Source organism: Danaus plexippus, chromosome 17 (genome assembly GCF_018135715.1).
Source record: "Danaus plexippus chromosome 17, MEX_DaPlex, whole genome shotgun sequence".
NCBI classification, from domain to species: domain Eukaryota; kingdom Metazoa; phylum Arthropoda; class Insecta; order Lepidoptera; family Nymphalidae; genus Danaus; species Danaus plexippus.
Genome location: NC_083548.1, coordinates 7,182,089 through 7,200,050, shown reverse-complemented (window position 1 = coordinate 7,200,050; position 17,962 = coordinate 7,182,089). Strand labels below are relative to the sequence as shown.

At 30.0% G+C, this 17,962-nt stretch overlaps 1 protein-coding gene across 1 annotated transcript; it reads right to left on the bottom strand.

The window, feature by feature from the left end:
* Positions 1-617: 617 nt before the first annotated feature.
* Positions 618-17,748, bottom strand: LOC133319305 (uncharacterized). The gene is made up of 4 exons (XM_061523263.1): positions 17,744-17,748; positions 1,246-1,395; positions 837-1,054; positions 618-700 (listed from the first exon to the last, which is right to left on the bottom strand). Exons 1-4 carry the CDS (start codon positions 17,746-17,748, stop codon positions 618-620), a joined length of 456 nt encoding a protein of 151 aa, XP_061379247.1.
* Positions 17,749-17,962: the final 214 nt, after the last annotated feature.

The following is a 17,962-nucleotide window of genomic DNA, read 5'->3' as shown; positions in this document are numbered from 1 at the left end:
AATCTTAGATCTCATTAATTACATCATATTTTATTTAGACACATAACATTCAGGAAATCTATTGATAATATAATAACTGGAATAATATTGATTATATTTATTTGGAAATTTATTTGAATAGTGCATTTAATATTCTTAATCTACTGCATGGACAAATTATTCATAATATAATTAAAGAGTTCCATGTGCGATTTTTTTTATGTGAACAAGTTTTTTAGGCAAAAAATGCAAGAGCGTAAAATGTAAACTGCTATCTCAAAAGCTGTGCTAGCATCAATTAGCCTTTGCCCAAAATAACAATTTATGAAGACCGCGCTAAAAGAAAAGGGCAATTGCAACATAGTGTTCTTAAAACCACCGACCAATTCCGTTACAAAAGCCAGCATCATAAATATGAAATCATTCACAAACATAAATCGTAGTTCTCTCTCGACTTTATTTCGGAGATTTATATTCATAATGTGAAACATCAAAATTTCTCGAAGTCGATTCTTTATATATAAATTTCTCACTTCATATTCACCACCAGATTCGTTGGGATGATATATTAGTTAAAGAATTTCTTACTATCTTTCCACATATTAGGCAATTTCACATTCAGAGCTAGCATTTTCGATTCAAGGTAAAGCAAATATGATCGATAACACCATCATAACGGTTGCTATTTCGTAGTTAGGAGATTCCAGCATCGGTTCCAAACCTGAAAATGATTAAATATAAATAGAAATTATGATTTCCCATTAAAAAATATTACTTCATCGTAGAGATACACCATATCATTATTATTTTCTCAACTTTTGTTAATTATTATAATTCATAACTTAATTAATACTAACCGTATATTACATACATGTCTTGAGTTAAATGGCGTCCAGGTCTCAAAAGAGGAAGAGTGAGGTAAGTCGCGCTATTTAGCATAGCCACAGCCCAAGTAACAGTTGCTTGCTTTTTTACAGTTTTCATGTTTTTCAAGAAATTCTTTTCAAAGCGGGTTCCTTTAACTATCAACTCATTACACCTTCGGAATTCATCGATTAGATCCATCACTGCTGAACTGAAATTTTAAATTAGTAAAGAGGAATTTTTCTCATAAAAAACTCAAAATATATAGTTAGCCATATTGTGATATTTCGGTTTGTATATGTGTGACTAAGTCCAAGTATAAATCTTACAAACGATGAAATAAAATAAATGTAACAATATATTTGATAATACCTAATTGGTTTTAGATTTTTTTTAACTTACCTGTAATATTTTATGTAAAAGATTTTAGGTATACAAGTTAAACTGAACATTGAAAGTGAAAGTTCAACTATGGCTGCTACAAAGTCCCCAGTTTCTTTACTTTTCACCATAAGGAACCAGACGGGCGAGATTACGTACGAGTATATATAACTAAGACCAGAGGAAATATTAATATATAAAATATCCAGAAAATTGCTAAAATGAATGTAAGAATTATTAAAATATTCCGAGATGTCATTTTTTGACTTCACTGGTTATGGCGTCTTATTACACAGAATATTATAATAATTCTAATCACTGTATTTGATTAATCAGTATGCATCACTGCTCAAACATTCATTACTGCGACTGGGTGGGATTGTGTCGAACGTTGGTCTTTTAAAGCATTGCTTCTCAATTTATGTTCTCCTGGTAGGCAATGTTATGAAAAACGTGACGTTACGTAACACTCTGACCTAACTCAAAACATAAAAATATGTTGAGTTGAGTTGACGAGTTGAGCTAATCATTAAAAAAAAATTCAGAGGAAAAAACATAAAAACCTATTTAACTTCAAACGATTTTGCTTTATGTTTCGTGTAGAAAAAAAAGACTATGACTCGCATAATTAATTCTTTTTGGTAAAACAAATGTAAAAAACCTTTTTTTCCTGCTTTCGCGATTAACTTAGACATATTATGTTTTAACTTTATATTTATTATGTTAACTTTGAAATACAATAATAATAATACTTATTTATATTAAAGACTAGCAATAGTGGACGATCGTATCAGTTTTGCATACAAACCATCATCTCTCAATTTTGTTCTCCTGTTACATTATAACGAAAGTGACTTCGGTATTCGGATCAATAATACTTTTTTACTTTTCATAGAAATCTCGTAGCAGATAATATTACTACATCAGCGTTATGAGTTCCTGGTTTCCATATCATGAAATAAACGTGACCAAACGGCGTATATTGGTTTTTATTATTATTATTTATTGTCGTTGTTCATTGGTTGTTGGTTTTCTTCGTTTTAAATATTTTTTTTTCTATTAAGTTGCTTAGCGTGGCTTGTTTTGTTAAAGACGAAATTTTTATATGAATTTTTTTGTCAGAAGCAATTTTTATTTCCTACATTGACAAATTTATTTTATTTTATTACGTCTTACAATGGTTTTGTTGTTATTTTTGCACTGACATATTTGAAACAAAAGTGCAAATTATTAATGTATAATTAATTAATGCATTAGCGTCAGAACATGTAGGATTAAATTCAATAATAATATTTTCCAGTTGCAAAATAATTGGAAATGGAGAGATGTAATAAACAGGCTGTACGTAATAAGTGCATTTAACCTTTGCATTACATTTATGTAAAAAATATTTATCAGCAATTCCTGAACAGCTTCGAAAGTTAAAAAATATTTATTTTCTTTGATCTCGCTAGTCAAAACATTTCATCAGTAGAACATAAATCTGTGAGGAGGACGTTTTTATTGATGTATTTCCACCATTATCTGGTGACCTGCGCCTGTAGGTTGGGTAACCGTCATCCCCGGTTTGTGTTTCAGAAATAAAATCCCTAGGGTACTTTTTAGAACAAATGTTTTTTTTCATACATGGTGACGCAGGATTATGAAATCCGCAAGGACCATGAATCATATTTTTATGACAATATTGTGAAGAATTGGATCTTATTGTTTCAAGTACTTCAGCCGATATTACTTAATACTGTAATTACCTAATACTGTATAGTAATTTATGAATCGCAGTATTATATTGTTTAATGTCACTAAAAACCTGTCATCAGTCATGAGGACAGGTGTGTGGATTATGGTTCTACTTAAAATTTGCTTGTATAAAGAAATCAAAACTTATATATTTTCCAATATAAATATTTTCCATATTTTAGATGATTGAGACTGTACGAAAACCTATGTGTATAATTAAGATCAATGTGCTCTTTCTTAGCTTTCGTAGCATCTTCGTAGCAAATCGTAACATACTACTTAAGGGTTATGAAAACCTGGTACTTCTTATTATGAAATACATGTGACCCCTACAGAGCAGCTAACAAAAAAATAAGGAATGAAAAATTATTTTTCTTAAAAAACATAAAAAACAAAATAAACTTGTAACATAAGAAGCTAATATATATAATATGTATTTCATAACTTTATTTTATGATTGTAGATTAGTAGGGTAGGTTATTTAGACGACCAACCACAGATGCACTCCTATATTTTATATACTTTAAAAGGTTTTTCAAGTTGTGTAGAAAAAAAAGATAAGAGAAACATATGTGTTCATCAATTCTTATAATTAATAAAGAGTCATCTCAAAGCCTCAGGATTCCAAAGCAGTGAGAGTATTCTTTCAGCTTTGTCTAAAAAAAGCGGATTATAAATATGAATTATAAATAAGTACACATTTACATACATATACACTTGTATATAAATATTATTCATAGTGTCTCTAAAAAATATTTGAAGCGTAGTGCTTTTTTCCTTTAGTGACTCTACAAGTGTCGTTATTACTAAAATAAACGGGAGTACCTACGATTCACGACGAGTAATTTTTTATATTCTCAAGGTTTTTTTTTTCATTTTATAAACCTTATAATCAAAAAGGAATTTTGTGCAAAAATAACCAGTTTGGACCATAGTTTCTACAAAAAGAATTATTCCAGAAAAATTTCAATGAACTTTTCAAACTGTCTGTTTAACGCGAGATGATTCTCAATAAAAAAAAATAATCAATCTAGAAAAGAAAAGTCAATGGACCTCCTTCACAAAACGATTGATTAATTGATTGCGTAACACCGCCACAACTCATAACATCTTACCAGGAGAACATAAACCAAGCGGATGTAGTTTCACTGGAGGATGAAAGTGAAAACTATTCATATTTATTATATTAAAGTTATATTTGTGTGTCAGTTATTTTTTATGTGTGTGGTATTGTGTTGGCTGGCTTTATCGATTTTTCATCCTATTGCTTTTAAAATGTAGTGATTCACAGCGATACACTAGTCACAAACAGCTGATTCTCACTAATGTCTGTCTTCATCTGTCCCTAGAAGATTGAGGTCAAAATTAAAAGAAAAAAAAACAAATATTTACAATTATCTCTACTTGTACTATGTATGTGTCATTTGTAACATCCTATTTGTCATAAAACTTAATACTCCATTGCATAATAATTGAATAAAAAGAATAAATTCAAACAAGGAAATTCAAATTTTCGAGAAAAAGAAACAAAGAATTCAAACAAAGTTTTCTAAACCATTGCCTCTCAATTTATGATCTCCTGGTAGACAATGCTATGAAAAACGTGACTGTTACGTAACGATCTGTTACCTAACTCGAAACATCTTACCAGGAGAACATAAAATAGTGTAGTTAGTTCTATAGAGTGCTTTTGCTACGAAATACTCGTGTCTTATGATTTCCTGGTTTCCCATCCGCTGAGATAAACGTGACTGACTGTGGCTTGTTTGTTGATGATTCGCGAAGAAGTTTCTTCTTTATTTGGTGACTGGTGGTTTGAAGTGTTAGGGTACACACATACTTTCAACTAAAGCAGAAAGACTATTGTTTCAAAAGCTATTCTGTCTGGTGACTCTGAGTTCCCACTGAGTAAATTCAGTGAATTCGGAAAAGAACAGAAAAAGCATATTCTATAATTTTTTCTCACAGTTTTCATGGTGGTTTTTTAAACTCTGAACTTAAATTTTAAACATCACTGAGTTGAAGTAACGGTAGACAATATAGCAAATTCGCTTTGTATACGAGCATCATTAGAATTTAACAAAATACTTGAAAACCCAATTTTAATCAGTTAAAAAAATTGTCAAAAATAAATTGAAAGTCGTTACTGTAATATGCTTTTTTGTCATTACAATCTATGTCAAGTGCTGGCTTCAAGATTCTGTTGCAACTTTAACTCCAAGAAACTACTTATGGATGTAAAAATCTGAAGACTTGTTAGAACATAAAAAAAGGAATGCCCAAAAAGCCTTAACAGTATTCCAAGGAAACCATTGGTAACTAACTATCTGAAGAACTTGTTGCGTTCGATTTTTTTGATAATGAAGTTTTTATTAAAACCAAAAAGAAAATGGCAATTGCACTGAATAACGAAGGGCCAGATTTAAGTCCTTATATATGAGTCATATTGTAGAAAATCTATTGAGGTTTTTGTGTCTAGCAACATCTTGAGATTATTTAGAAACCTTGAAATTTCGTCTGCCTTTTTGCATAAAGAACCCGGTCTTTGGACAGAGAACGAAGATTAAAAAATTTCAAAAAACATTACGAGTATATACGTTCAATGACAGTGGAAAATGAAATAGCGAAGCGAGGCGTAACATATGTATATTGATAACTGACACATATATTGTATATTGAAGAAGTATAATTAAGCTAGTTACCACCAATGAACAAGAGAAACAAATTCTACTTTTGGTGGTCTCAAATTTTAATGAATAGTAGCCAAATTCAAATAAAAGTATATTGTCAGCGTAATTCTTTTTTCCTATAATAGGCATAACACATACGCCGTACTTAATTACGTACGTCGTACTTAAGTTTAGTTACGACATAAAAAATTATAAATTTTTATTATTTTTCATATGCTGGTAGCCACCGTTAAATATTATTTTAAAAATCTGAAAAAAAAGCTCACTTAAAACAGTAAGTAGTTCGTCTAGTCTTAAAACAGACTGAAAGGAGGTATATACATAAATACAGATAGATACATAAGATTTTTAGAAACAAAAATAAGAACCAACCTACTCTTAATATAAAAAAATATAACAATAAACAAATGGATGTAGGAAGGTGTTAAAAATTTATAACTATAATAAAATAATATCCCTTCACAACGAAGAAAAAAGAAATCCTTTGAACACTTTTAGTTCCTACAATCGATATTATCTGAAATATCTAAACCAATTATGTGTTCCTGGTACAGGTGTTTCAGTTTGAGCTTTCAACGAACATACGTGCACAGCTATCCTCATTACAAACGTACAGGCTCCTGTAGCGCCAAAATATCACTGAAGAGAACAAAGGAAATACGCGCATGCTCAATGTTATGCACTTCTAGGACCTTTGTAACCTTAATGGACTGAATAATTCGGTTGCATTTTTAAATTTACTCTCTCAATAAAGTACTAAAAAGCTTATCTCATCAATCATCCACTTTCATGTTCACCTGGTAAAATATTATGAATAGTGACAAGTTTTTTAGCCATTTCTGAAAATAATGTCCATGTATTTGGAATTCCCTCCCTTAAAAATGAGAAACTTAAAGAATAGCCAGAGCTTGTTTAGAACGAAATTTTCTCCTACCTTCAGAAGCTCAGTTATGATACCGTAGCCCATATTCAACTTTACCACATCTAGACTCTAAAACCTGTATGTAGATCTATTTCGAAATCTGGGCTTTCCAATTTCAAATAGGAAGCTTGGCAATCTACATTGACTTTTGCCAAATTTTTCACCTTCTTTGAGGCTCTTACTTAAAAAAAGTGTTATGAAAATATAACACGTTTTCAAGATAATTTTCAAATAGAGAATATTTTGTGGTCGGCTAATATTAGGATGTAGGGGACTAACTCGATATTTCTACAAAAACACTGTCGACCAATTTACGAAACCATTGCGTAACAATTCAGAATCAAACTTACCAGGATATCAGAAATAGTGAGGAACGTAATTCAAAGTGGCAGCGAAAGTTTAACACATACATCTGTATACCAACCACCAGTTGATTCAGACTAGGCTGCACTTTCACTTTTTATCAGCACCGCCCTAGAGGAGGAGTCAATCTGTCGATAGCCCAGGATGCCAGAGCTTATTGGGAGTTATTTGCGTCATCCTCATTACACTATTTAATTTTAATAAAATCTTTTTCATTTCGAAGGAATATGAATTTACGTTGCGTGTTTACTTTATGAATTCTATACCTGTGATAATAAATGATTTTGTTAGTGAGAAGTAGTTACCTTTTTATAAATTATATAAATAAAAAAAAGATAAGTATTAGAAAATAGAAATAAAATAAGTTACATCTACCATTTGCTAGTGAAAGTAGAGTAAAAATCAAATAATTATAAATTTTATGTTTTTTAATACTAGTTGTCTATTCATCATAAAGTAGTAGAAAGTAGAGCATTATTTGAAACAATTAATCTTCTAGGATTTCATAAGTTCTTTAAGGATAATTCCATCATTTAAATTTTCTATTTAAGCGTCCTTTACTCTTTTCTTAAGGATATACTCACTGTAAGAAATAATTTGCTCCATGAAGTATATTTCGGTAAGTATTGTTATATTTGATATCTATAGAAATTTTGCAAGAGGTAAATGAGCAGACTTGTTTCTTGCTGTTCCTGTATACATTTATCATTTTTGCGAATATATTTTTTTAAACTTCTACTATATCAATTAGTGTTATTTGAGTTGACTTTCATTTATGTTCTTTTGCCTTTCGTTGGGTTTTTCATAAAGGTGCGTATAGACTTTTAGATTTTTCTAGATATCTAGATATTTGGTAATTATACTCGCAGTAATTTATTTTTTTTATCTGGTAAAGCACCGTTTTATGTTGCAATTGAAAACGATTTCTTTGATCGTCCTCTTACAATTAAAGACTTCTAAATTCTGTAGAGATTCTTAGGCCCCTAGACGAACGCTATGGAAGCAAACCCTATGAAGATTTTAACCCACATCACATATTTAACCCCCAACACAAAAAGGTGGGTGTTACTTAATATAATATATAACACAATATAATTAAATATCTTGTATACCATTGATTTTCCGATTATTCATTTAAGATTTAAAAATCGCCCTTTAGATTCATTTACAATTAAAAAGTGAGAAAATAATAAGAAGATGAGACTCATTGGAAAAGGAGCAGAATATTTTAAAAATGAAAGGAAAACTGACTTATGGGTAATATGAGTTCGGAAAGGGAAAGGGGGTGAGTGGTTAAAGAAAAAAAAACGGTTTATATCGATTCAGGGCAAAGCTATAACTCCTGTAGAAAAATGTCGAATGTCATGTTTTAGAAAATAAAAAGATGTTAAACTTTTGTATTTACACTTTTTTTACGAAACCTAATTGATGTGAAAAAATAATAAAAAAATAGTTTTGTTTTTTACTTTTAACTTTTTTTTTAATTTGCAATGTCAAACAAACTCCCGGGGTAAAACTTTTCATTATATGAAAAATAAAAATTTTAATAAATGCAATGAAATTGTCGAAAATGTAAAAAAAAAGAGATGTTGTTACAATGGCACCAAAATATTAGGGGTGGGAATTGACATTTAAGTTTTGACAATGCAATAGATTAACAGTCCATCAGACGTTTGATGGAGCTCCACAGCAGGAAATAATATTAATGCCTTGTCAAGGCATTCAAAACGACATTAGTGCGTGGTGGCACGCTCAATACATCCAATGATCCATCAAAGGCCAAGACGTCATTTATTTAACACGTTTGGTGAAACTGGGCCTGAATAAGATATATTTGCTAATTTTACTTAAATAACTTGCTCTTTCTTCAAAAAGGAGTGGAAAATAAAAACACATATTGTAGCCACGTTTAGTTCATAATACGAATACTTAGGTATTCATAAATAGCACAGTACAACTGTGCTACAGTTTGCTACGGGGATGCTACGAAAACTAACAGAATATTGAGTAAAATAAAATAAAGTTTCACGTTTATCCTCCAGTGAATCATTACCCGCTCGGCTTTATTTTCTCCTGGTAAGATGTTATGAGTTGCGGTGGTGTTCAGCAAATAAAAAATATATTTTTTTAAATTTTTTGTTATCCAATAAGCCGTAATATTTTTTTATATATTTTTTTTTAATCAGTCAACGGCTTTATGTTGTTAAAAATATGGAAAGGCTGGCATTTGTCCTAAATAAAAATCATCCAGAGATCATTAATTCAGAAACTACTACCAAGCAAGACGTAAGATATAATAACTCAACCAGAAACATATTATATACACGACCTCAATAACTTCATACAATATATGCACCTCAATAACTGCGGTCGTTTAAAGAACAGTTACCAACTTTAGGAATCCTCATTCTAGTGTAAAAAAGAATTATGTGATTTCAAATCATAAGCTTCTAGTACGACATGTGTACATGCACTAAGTAAAGATTATGGTTTGTAGTAAGTTATTATCATTGTTTTTTCTTTTGGACAACCAAAAGAAAAATATAATGACTTGCCTAACCTACTGCTTAAAAGCTATTTAAAATTTATTTTATTCGTACTTATTTTTAAAAATAATAACAATATCTAATATCACATAAAAGTACAACATTTTTCATCAAAGTTTAGAATTTGAAAAGCATGTGAGACTATTTTAAAGTTATAAACGATTAATTTTAAACAACAGTTACTTATTTGTTCATCGTTCTCAAAAACCTACGAATATATTGCAAATGAAAGGAGAAGGAAAACAAATTAAATGTAACTTTCGTGCATTATTATCTTTACTATATCAAAAAAATATTATTCATTAGACGAGGTTATAATTCAATTAATTGTAATTTAGTTTTTAAAATATAATTTTCTTTTAAATTCTTTACATGCACCTTTTAGTTTTATTTCATTCTTATTTATTAAATTCCAACAAAAAGTTCAATATTTATTAAGAAATACCCTTTCATGCATACAAACAAGCATGCAATGGGATGTCAAATCTTATTTATATATGAACTACATATTTTTATGTTCTCCTGGTAAAATGTTTTGAGTTAGGTCAGAGTGTTACGTACCGTCACGTTTTTCATAACATTGCCTACCAGGAGAACATAAATTGAGAAGCAATGCTTTAAAAGACCAACGTTCGACACAATCCCATCCAGCCGTACTAATGAATGTTTGAGCAGTGAAGCATACGTATTAATCAAATACAGTGATTAAAATTTTAATAATATTCTGTGGAATAAGATACTATAAGCAGTAAAATAAAAAAAAAATATGCACTACCTGGTTTTTGATTTTCAAAACCGGTCGTGTACGGGATGATTTACCTTATATTTATTTTTGATGTGTTTTTTTTTATTTATATATTTTATGTTATATTTTAATTAACTTAATAGTAACATTTAGATCAGATATATCGTCACAGTTATTGTTATTTGAATAACTAATAATTGAGGGTAGTTGAAATTATCAGGTGTCACCCATATAAGCATCTGAGGAGCCAACTGTGGAAGTGTAGTCACAACAATGTTGGTATAAAAAGAGGCGAGAGTACAGATTACAGGTAGTCTTGCTCGACCCGTTGCAGGGTAAGGACCTTTTCAAAGTAAGGGATCAGTCAAACCATCTACGAGGTTACCTTCAAGACTCTGAGAACCTGATGACATACATGAATATAGGCCTTGGTGACGTCAGTTATGCCGACGTCACTCTTTTTAAAAACCACGGTTTGCGTCTTACTCCGACAGATATATTATTACTTCTCTCTCTTATTTTATCGAATTGTTTTGATTATTACATTCATGGTTGACGGTAATGAATGCCTATATTAAGTTCGCCTTTTGTTTATCTTTTAGGCGACAAAGGATTTATACTCTTAAATTCATATATCAGGTTATGTCCCTGAATAATTGAATTTATTTTATCTTCTTTTAATAATGTAATTTTTTTTTTCATTTTTAAGATTGCAGGAATGAGTCTTACTCGTGTGCGTGACTTTTTATTTTCTTTTAGAACTTTTAACATCTTATTTTATGAACCTAACATACTATTTAATATTATGTTATGTAAGTATTAGTACATTCATTCATTATATGTGAATGTATTAGGAGAAGTTTTCTTTTACTTTTCGTATCAGGACCATAGCAAATTGTTTGATATGCAACATTACGATAACTTGAGTTTTTTGTTGGGTGCATTTAATTTATGATAACGAATAAATAAATTTTATAAATAATAATAAAAAAGCCAAGCAAATTATATTAAATATGAAAGATATCTTATTTAAGAAATAAATTAATAAATTACATTCTCTTTCATCGGCGTCATTTCAAACAAAGCAGAAAGAGTTGATTGGATTACAATTTTCTGATTAGAGACTCTGGTACTTCGTTTTAATTATAATCTATCGACAAAATAGGATTTTTAAATTCTTTCCAACACAAGTCAATTAATTATATTGGTTGATTTTTAAAAAAACTTATCAGGGGAACACAAAACCGAGAGAGTAATGTTTTGTTTCGGTTGAAAGCGATTACTTAACTTTTTTAATTATAAATATTATAGAATAGATTATTATATAAGCTGTGTTACAAAAACGTCGTAAAATAAGTGTGATTTGATTGAATTCGACTCTTGAATATGAGAGAAAATCACCGCCTTTTCCATGGTGCAAGGCCACTTTGTATAATACTGCGAACCAACAACATTCTTTGCTGTGTAGATAACAGTACTGGTGATGCTTCGTACAGGAGCTAAGCAAATATTCCTCGAGAACGAGTAGAAGAGAGCAGTAAGAGCCTTGTGTTTTAAATTTAGATTATCAATGGAGGAATTTGGGTTTGGTTCAGTTCAATCCCAATAACACCCACGTGTGTTTATTTAAGACAAAAAATCCCATTTACTGTAGAACCAACATTCCAGCATATTTCCTCTAAGATAAAACATATCCCAAAATAATCAACGATTCCATGCGCACAGATCCTTAAGCCTCTGAAGGGATGTTCTTGCTAAAAAAATAATAATAATAAGAAATAAATTAAGTAAAAACTTTTAATGGTGAATGCAGTTACAGTGTTGGACGTAAAAATACAAAAAATATATAATTTATAGTATTAGCCCTATATCAAAAGCATTGTGAAAATATTATTTTTATATTTTTATTACGAAATTGACAAAGATTAGCAAATATTCTCAGCATAAAATTTAGTTTGCAAAATTAACTTACTTAATTTGAGATCAGAGTAGAAATAAAAAAATGGAAGCGTGATGCTTTCATAAAGAATAAAATTGAAGTGTGCCGCTATGGTCTTCTGAACAAGCTTATTTAATTTAAAATCAAATATCACAGAAAATATAATGAGTAACCAGTTTTTTCAAACCACGATCTCTCGTTTTATGTTTTCCTGGTAGGCAATGTTATGAAAACGTGACTGTTACGCAACACTCTGATCTTACCAGGAGAACATAAAACCACGTAGTTTAAGTTTTAATAGGAGCTTCCAATATTCAACATCATACTGTGTGCATGTCTCATGTTTGTATTTTTACCTTTTGTGAAATCTTTATTAAGAGAAGACAGGAATGTGGGTATTTATTTATACAATTATAATTGACAGTACGTAAACACAGTAATGTGAATATACCAGCTGTGGATCTCACACATTGTATAATTACAGAGACTGCCATAATTACTGCAGAGTGCAGTAATTATGGCATGTATATATATTTATGTATGTCTAATATCCAAATTATCTATTACTATAATTTTGTTTGTATGCTTATATATATATATATATATATATATATGTATATATATATATATCTTTTTTTTATTTTTTTCCTTCTCTTTTTTATTGTACTTAAACCACAATTCTTTTATTGTTTCCTCTATCAAGGGTGTAGATCTCTTTTAAGAGATAATTTATCCTTTGTGCATAACTATTCTTTTATAATAATGTAAACTACTTTTGGTACCTTAATAAATAAATAAATCTAGCTAATGCTTTTAAATCACGTGTTACTTTTTTTTATTTATGTACACTGTAAATATATATATAAATAATTGGAGTTTTAAAAGTTATGTGGAATTAATTTATTAATGTTTTATTGTAACTGATTGATTCCTTGACATTTTGCAATGTGTTACTGTTACTTTCACAGACGTCTATTTAAATTCTGACATAGTTACTTAACCTTTGCTCTGTTACTTACTCTTCTTTTTTCTCGTAGTTAAATTTTCTCTCATTCACAAAAGCTTCGTTGGTTGCATAACACCGACTCATAACATTTTACCAGGAGACCATAAACCCGAGATGTTTCACTACACGATGAAAGTGAAATATTTATTATATTATTTGTATGTGTGTGATGATTGTTTTCCAAGTGTGCGTCAGCTTCTGATGGCTGGGTTTTAAGTTCATTAAATGTAAATTCTTATTTTTCCAATTCTAGTGATTAAAAGTTTTAATACTATTTTACGTAGTATCATTAATATAATTTCATTTATTTTTTTTCTAACCAGAGGTTTTTGAACCTTAAATAGATTTCGTTAAGAAAAGGGTAAGTGTAATACTACTGTATTTTGTAGTCATTTAAAAATACGACGCTTTGACAACTTACAGGCAGAATTTTTGTTTTCGTTCTTCTTTCTTACTTTCACAATTTATACGTTACCGATTTTGTTAGAAGTTCAACTGAAAAATTGTTTCTATCAATTTGACATCACTTCCACTAATAATACTATGATTTTCATTGTATATTTTTCTTATTTAAATTTAAATGGAAGTTTTAGTTCATCATTATTTTAATAATAAAACAAAGATTAGACGAAAACTATTTCTTATTTTATTTGCCTATTTTCTTATTATTTAGTGGATTGCCAATAATCGTCAATTTAATAATTTAGAAATTTAACCCTAACTGTAACTTAGTAAACAGATTCTCTCATTACTGTATTATATTATATATAACATTGTTTATATTATATTTAATTTGTTATTTTCCAGACCTGTAAATTATAATTTAATAACAATGTTTTCATTTCTTTTTAATCGTAATACATTCTTATATAATTAAGCTCATCATGTTTCTTGTAATGTCCTTTTCTAGTTTAATAAAACAAATATAGTTTTAAAGTTCCAGTGAAATGGGCCGTGCAATTCTTGAGGTTAGGATCATGTTTCTTTATAATAATTATGGCAATAGTTTTTTGGCATTGGCTACACTGAAATATGGCCCCCGCAGTCTGGGATGTGTGGATAATTTCCCTTTCATCCCCTAACGAAGCATCACCCGCGCGGTGTTATGTTCTTCTGGTAAGATGTTATGAGTAAGTTTTAAACCAACAATATCTTTATATTAACTAAGGTCACTTTGATTCCGCACATCTTTTTAAGATAGTATTTGAGTTAATTATAGTTTAAAAAAGAAAAGGGACGTGATTTTTTAAATGTATAACTAAAATACCACCAGCTAGTTATGTGTTGCTTTTGGAGAACAAAAATAAATAATCATCGAAATAACAAAAATCAAAGAATATTTGAGCAAAAAGTCATTATTTAAAAGAAAACTTTCCGCAGTTGCGATACTTGTTCCTTTTATTTAAAAGCATTAATTAATGCAGTTTAAAAACTTTTTACTGTTCGCAAAACACATCTTATTTATTTCGTACCTTCATATTATTTAAAGTTGTATGGGGGATTCAGACCTTAAGCCCAACAAAAGAAAACATTACCTCAATAGTTTTAAATCTAGCTATATATCATATTGTCCTGATAGAGATACTTCATAATGTTGTAATGGTTTTTATACAAAGCTAGTACGGTTGTTCACTGTTATTTGTCATCTACCGCCAACGATTTCTTAATTTCCTACCGCACCGCTCTGGATGTTGGATGATTGCGCTTCTTATGTCTCGAGGTCCTGCTTTGTGGGCACGGACGTAGGGTTTTATATTTTTATGAGGGGTCCCAGATGTCAGACAGACTCCAGCCATCCAATGTTCCATGTTTGACAAGCTAACACAGTCACAATCAAGTTTGTATACACCCGCTTGTTGTAAGGAAATGGTACCTTTAATTGGTCTCAAGAATGTGTTCACTTTATTGTATGTCCTTATTTTTGCTTAAATAATTTGCACATTATTTTAAAAACAAAAAAGAAAAAAATTAAAAACAAAACGTATAAAACACTCACTTTAAGTCAGATTTATTTCATAATAATAAGTACAAGATGTTCATAAAACTAAAGTAATATACTACGATCTGCTACGAGAATGCTATGAAAACAAAGAAAATATCCTACCTTAAGGAGTTCATTCATCTCAATTCTTACTTTTCAGAACACTCCGATCGTCTTCAGCTATTGGGTATTGAGACTTCCTTAAATTTTAACTTTGAGCGGTTGATTCAGTTCAAATTTAAAGTAGTTGTAAGGAAATTCGGTATCTCTGCAAAATTGCACCACTTCTCCACGCTGGCATAGTTTTTTTGACTATACAAAGCACAGGTTTCGGCGATTGTGGAATACTGATATCACATCTGGGATGTCGCTTTCAAATGTGACTAAACTGCTTTGGACTTTGAAACGTGAAAAATGACTTATCGGTGACCACTTCATTATAATCAATCTAGTCACATTAGCGCACAGCCGTAAAGTATATCTCTCGGTTTTTCGATATTCTGTAGGATACACTTGGGCCTTCATCCTCAATTGTGAACTTTTCTCATATCCTTGGTATTTTACCGCCTACTTTTGATACCTATATTAAAGGAGTGGAAAATAAATATTACCCCATATTTGTATTTAAACACATGTCAACATAAGCACATATGTACACAAAATTTAAATTCCAAATATTAACCATATCAATTAAACTTGCATTACATGAAGGAAAGCTTAGAAAAAGGAAATATTTTTAACGTGAATATAATAAATATAATGTTTTAAACATATCTTTGCATAAAATTAATTTGTTGATAAAAGATAAAGTAATAAAAAAGATAAAGTAAGAAAAAGTAATAAACAACCATCCAGTACTCATTCAAAAAGCTACTTAAAAACATACTTCATTTATAATTTTCATCAAAGCTTTGCCGATGGCGTAACACTAACTCATAACATCTTACCAGGAGACCATAAATCTGAGCGGATGATGTTTCCTCAGAGCTTGAAAGTGAAAGTTACCATATTCAAGTTGCGGCTGTGTGATGTTTGCTTTTTGCATGTGTGTGTAAAAAACAAGAGTGAAAAATTTTCGCAATAATGGACATCATATTGAAGCACATTTAAATATACTTATATAGCATATAATTTCTACCTTACCCACATGTATCTTTCGTCCATAAATTCAATGTAATCTGTTTTCTGTTCTATGGTGTTATTTATAGTTTAACTGAAAGAAGTAGCTAATTTATATAATAAATTTGAATTGTGATCGGGATAGGGGTCGCATCCTCACAGTAGTATTCTGCAAATGTCACTATAGGACCAGTCGGGATCAATTAGAGTTGGAAAGGGACAACATGGCAGATCGTGTTAATTTCATACTTAATACACTCTTGGAATAGAGTGTTTTAACCCCTGTGAAATTTCATTGCCTTAATATGCATGCCTGGCATTTCATTGCCATGAGGAGTCCATTTATCTTGACTACAAATAATTAATTTTCAAAATGCATCTTGGAATGCTTTACTAACTTTCTTACTTATACTTTCAATGCTTTTCCTTCCGTCGTCAATTCATAACATCTTTCCAGGACATACATCCATACGGGTGATGGTGTTGTTGGTTTAGTTTCTAACCTAACACCGAGTCTTTTCTTTTCAAAATACACTAAACATATATTAATACTTATCTTAAGGAGTTAATTGTATTGAATCTACTTTATACTTGCAGAGGACACGTATATATTTGTCTTCAGTAAGACCAATGAATTACTTTTAATAATAATCTGATAGCATTTATAACATAACTTTACACTACTGTGGTCTTATCAATTCCTGGTTTCTCGTTTCTTGAAATAAATATGAACAGGCAAGGACTTTGCTGAAACTTCTTTTCTGTTTTGGCTTTTTTATATTCATTTTCATGTCAAAAAAAATTGTTAATTTACAATTTTGTAAATATTCCTCCAAAACTTTATCATAATAAGCATAAGGGATCGGTAGGTTTATTAATTTGATAATTTCAAGGTATATATTTTTTATCGCTGTAACTTATTGTATTGTAAACATATTTTTTGTCTCAATTTCCGTTTATAATTGTATGAGTTTAAGTCGTTACTTTTTTTACATGAGGTTACTTTACTTCAACTAAATTCCTTTTAATTCGCAATAATAGTTACAAAAAGGAAAATAACGTCTAAATAAATGCAATGTATTTATTAGTTATTAAAAATGCGTTGCTTTTACCTTTACTATAAAAACGCTAGTGATTTTGCAAGAGTTTGAATTTTATTGCTATTAATATGTAGTTAGTGGCTATTTATAAAATACTAGATTTAGATTAGTAGTTGCACTTATATACTTTATGAACAAGTTAAACTCTTTTGTGAGAGTTCATATAAGTTATTCTCGTTACTTACTATATTTATACTTACTCTCTTATATACTAACTCTCGTTATATACCAACACTCCTTGTACACTTACTCTACTTATATACTTACTGTACTTATAAACTTACTCTAGTTATATACCTACTCACCTTATATACTTCCTCTACTTATATACTTACTTGCCTTATATAGTGAGTGAGTGAGTACTTACTCACCTCATATACTTACTCTCCCTATATGCTTATTCGCCTTACATACTTCCTCTACTTACATACTTCCCTTACTTATATACTTACTCGGCTTATATACTTACTCGGCTTATATACTTACGCTCCTTATATACTTGCTCGCCTTATATACTTACTCGGCTTATATACTTACTCCACTTATATACTTACGCTCCTTATATACTTGCCCGCCTTATATACTTACTC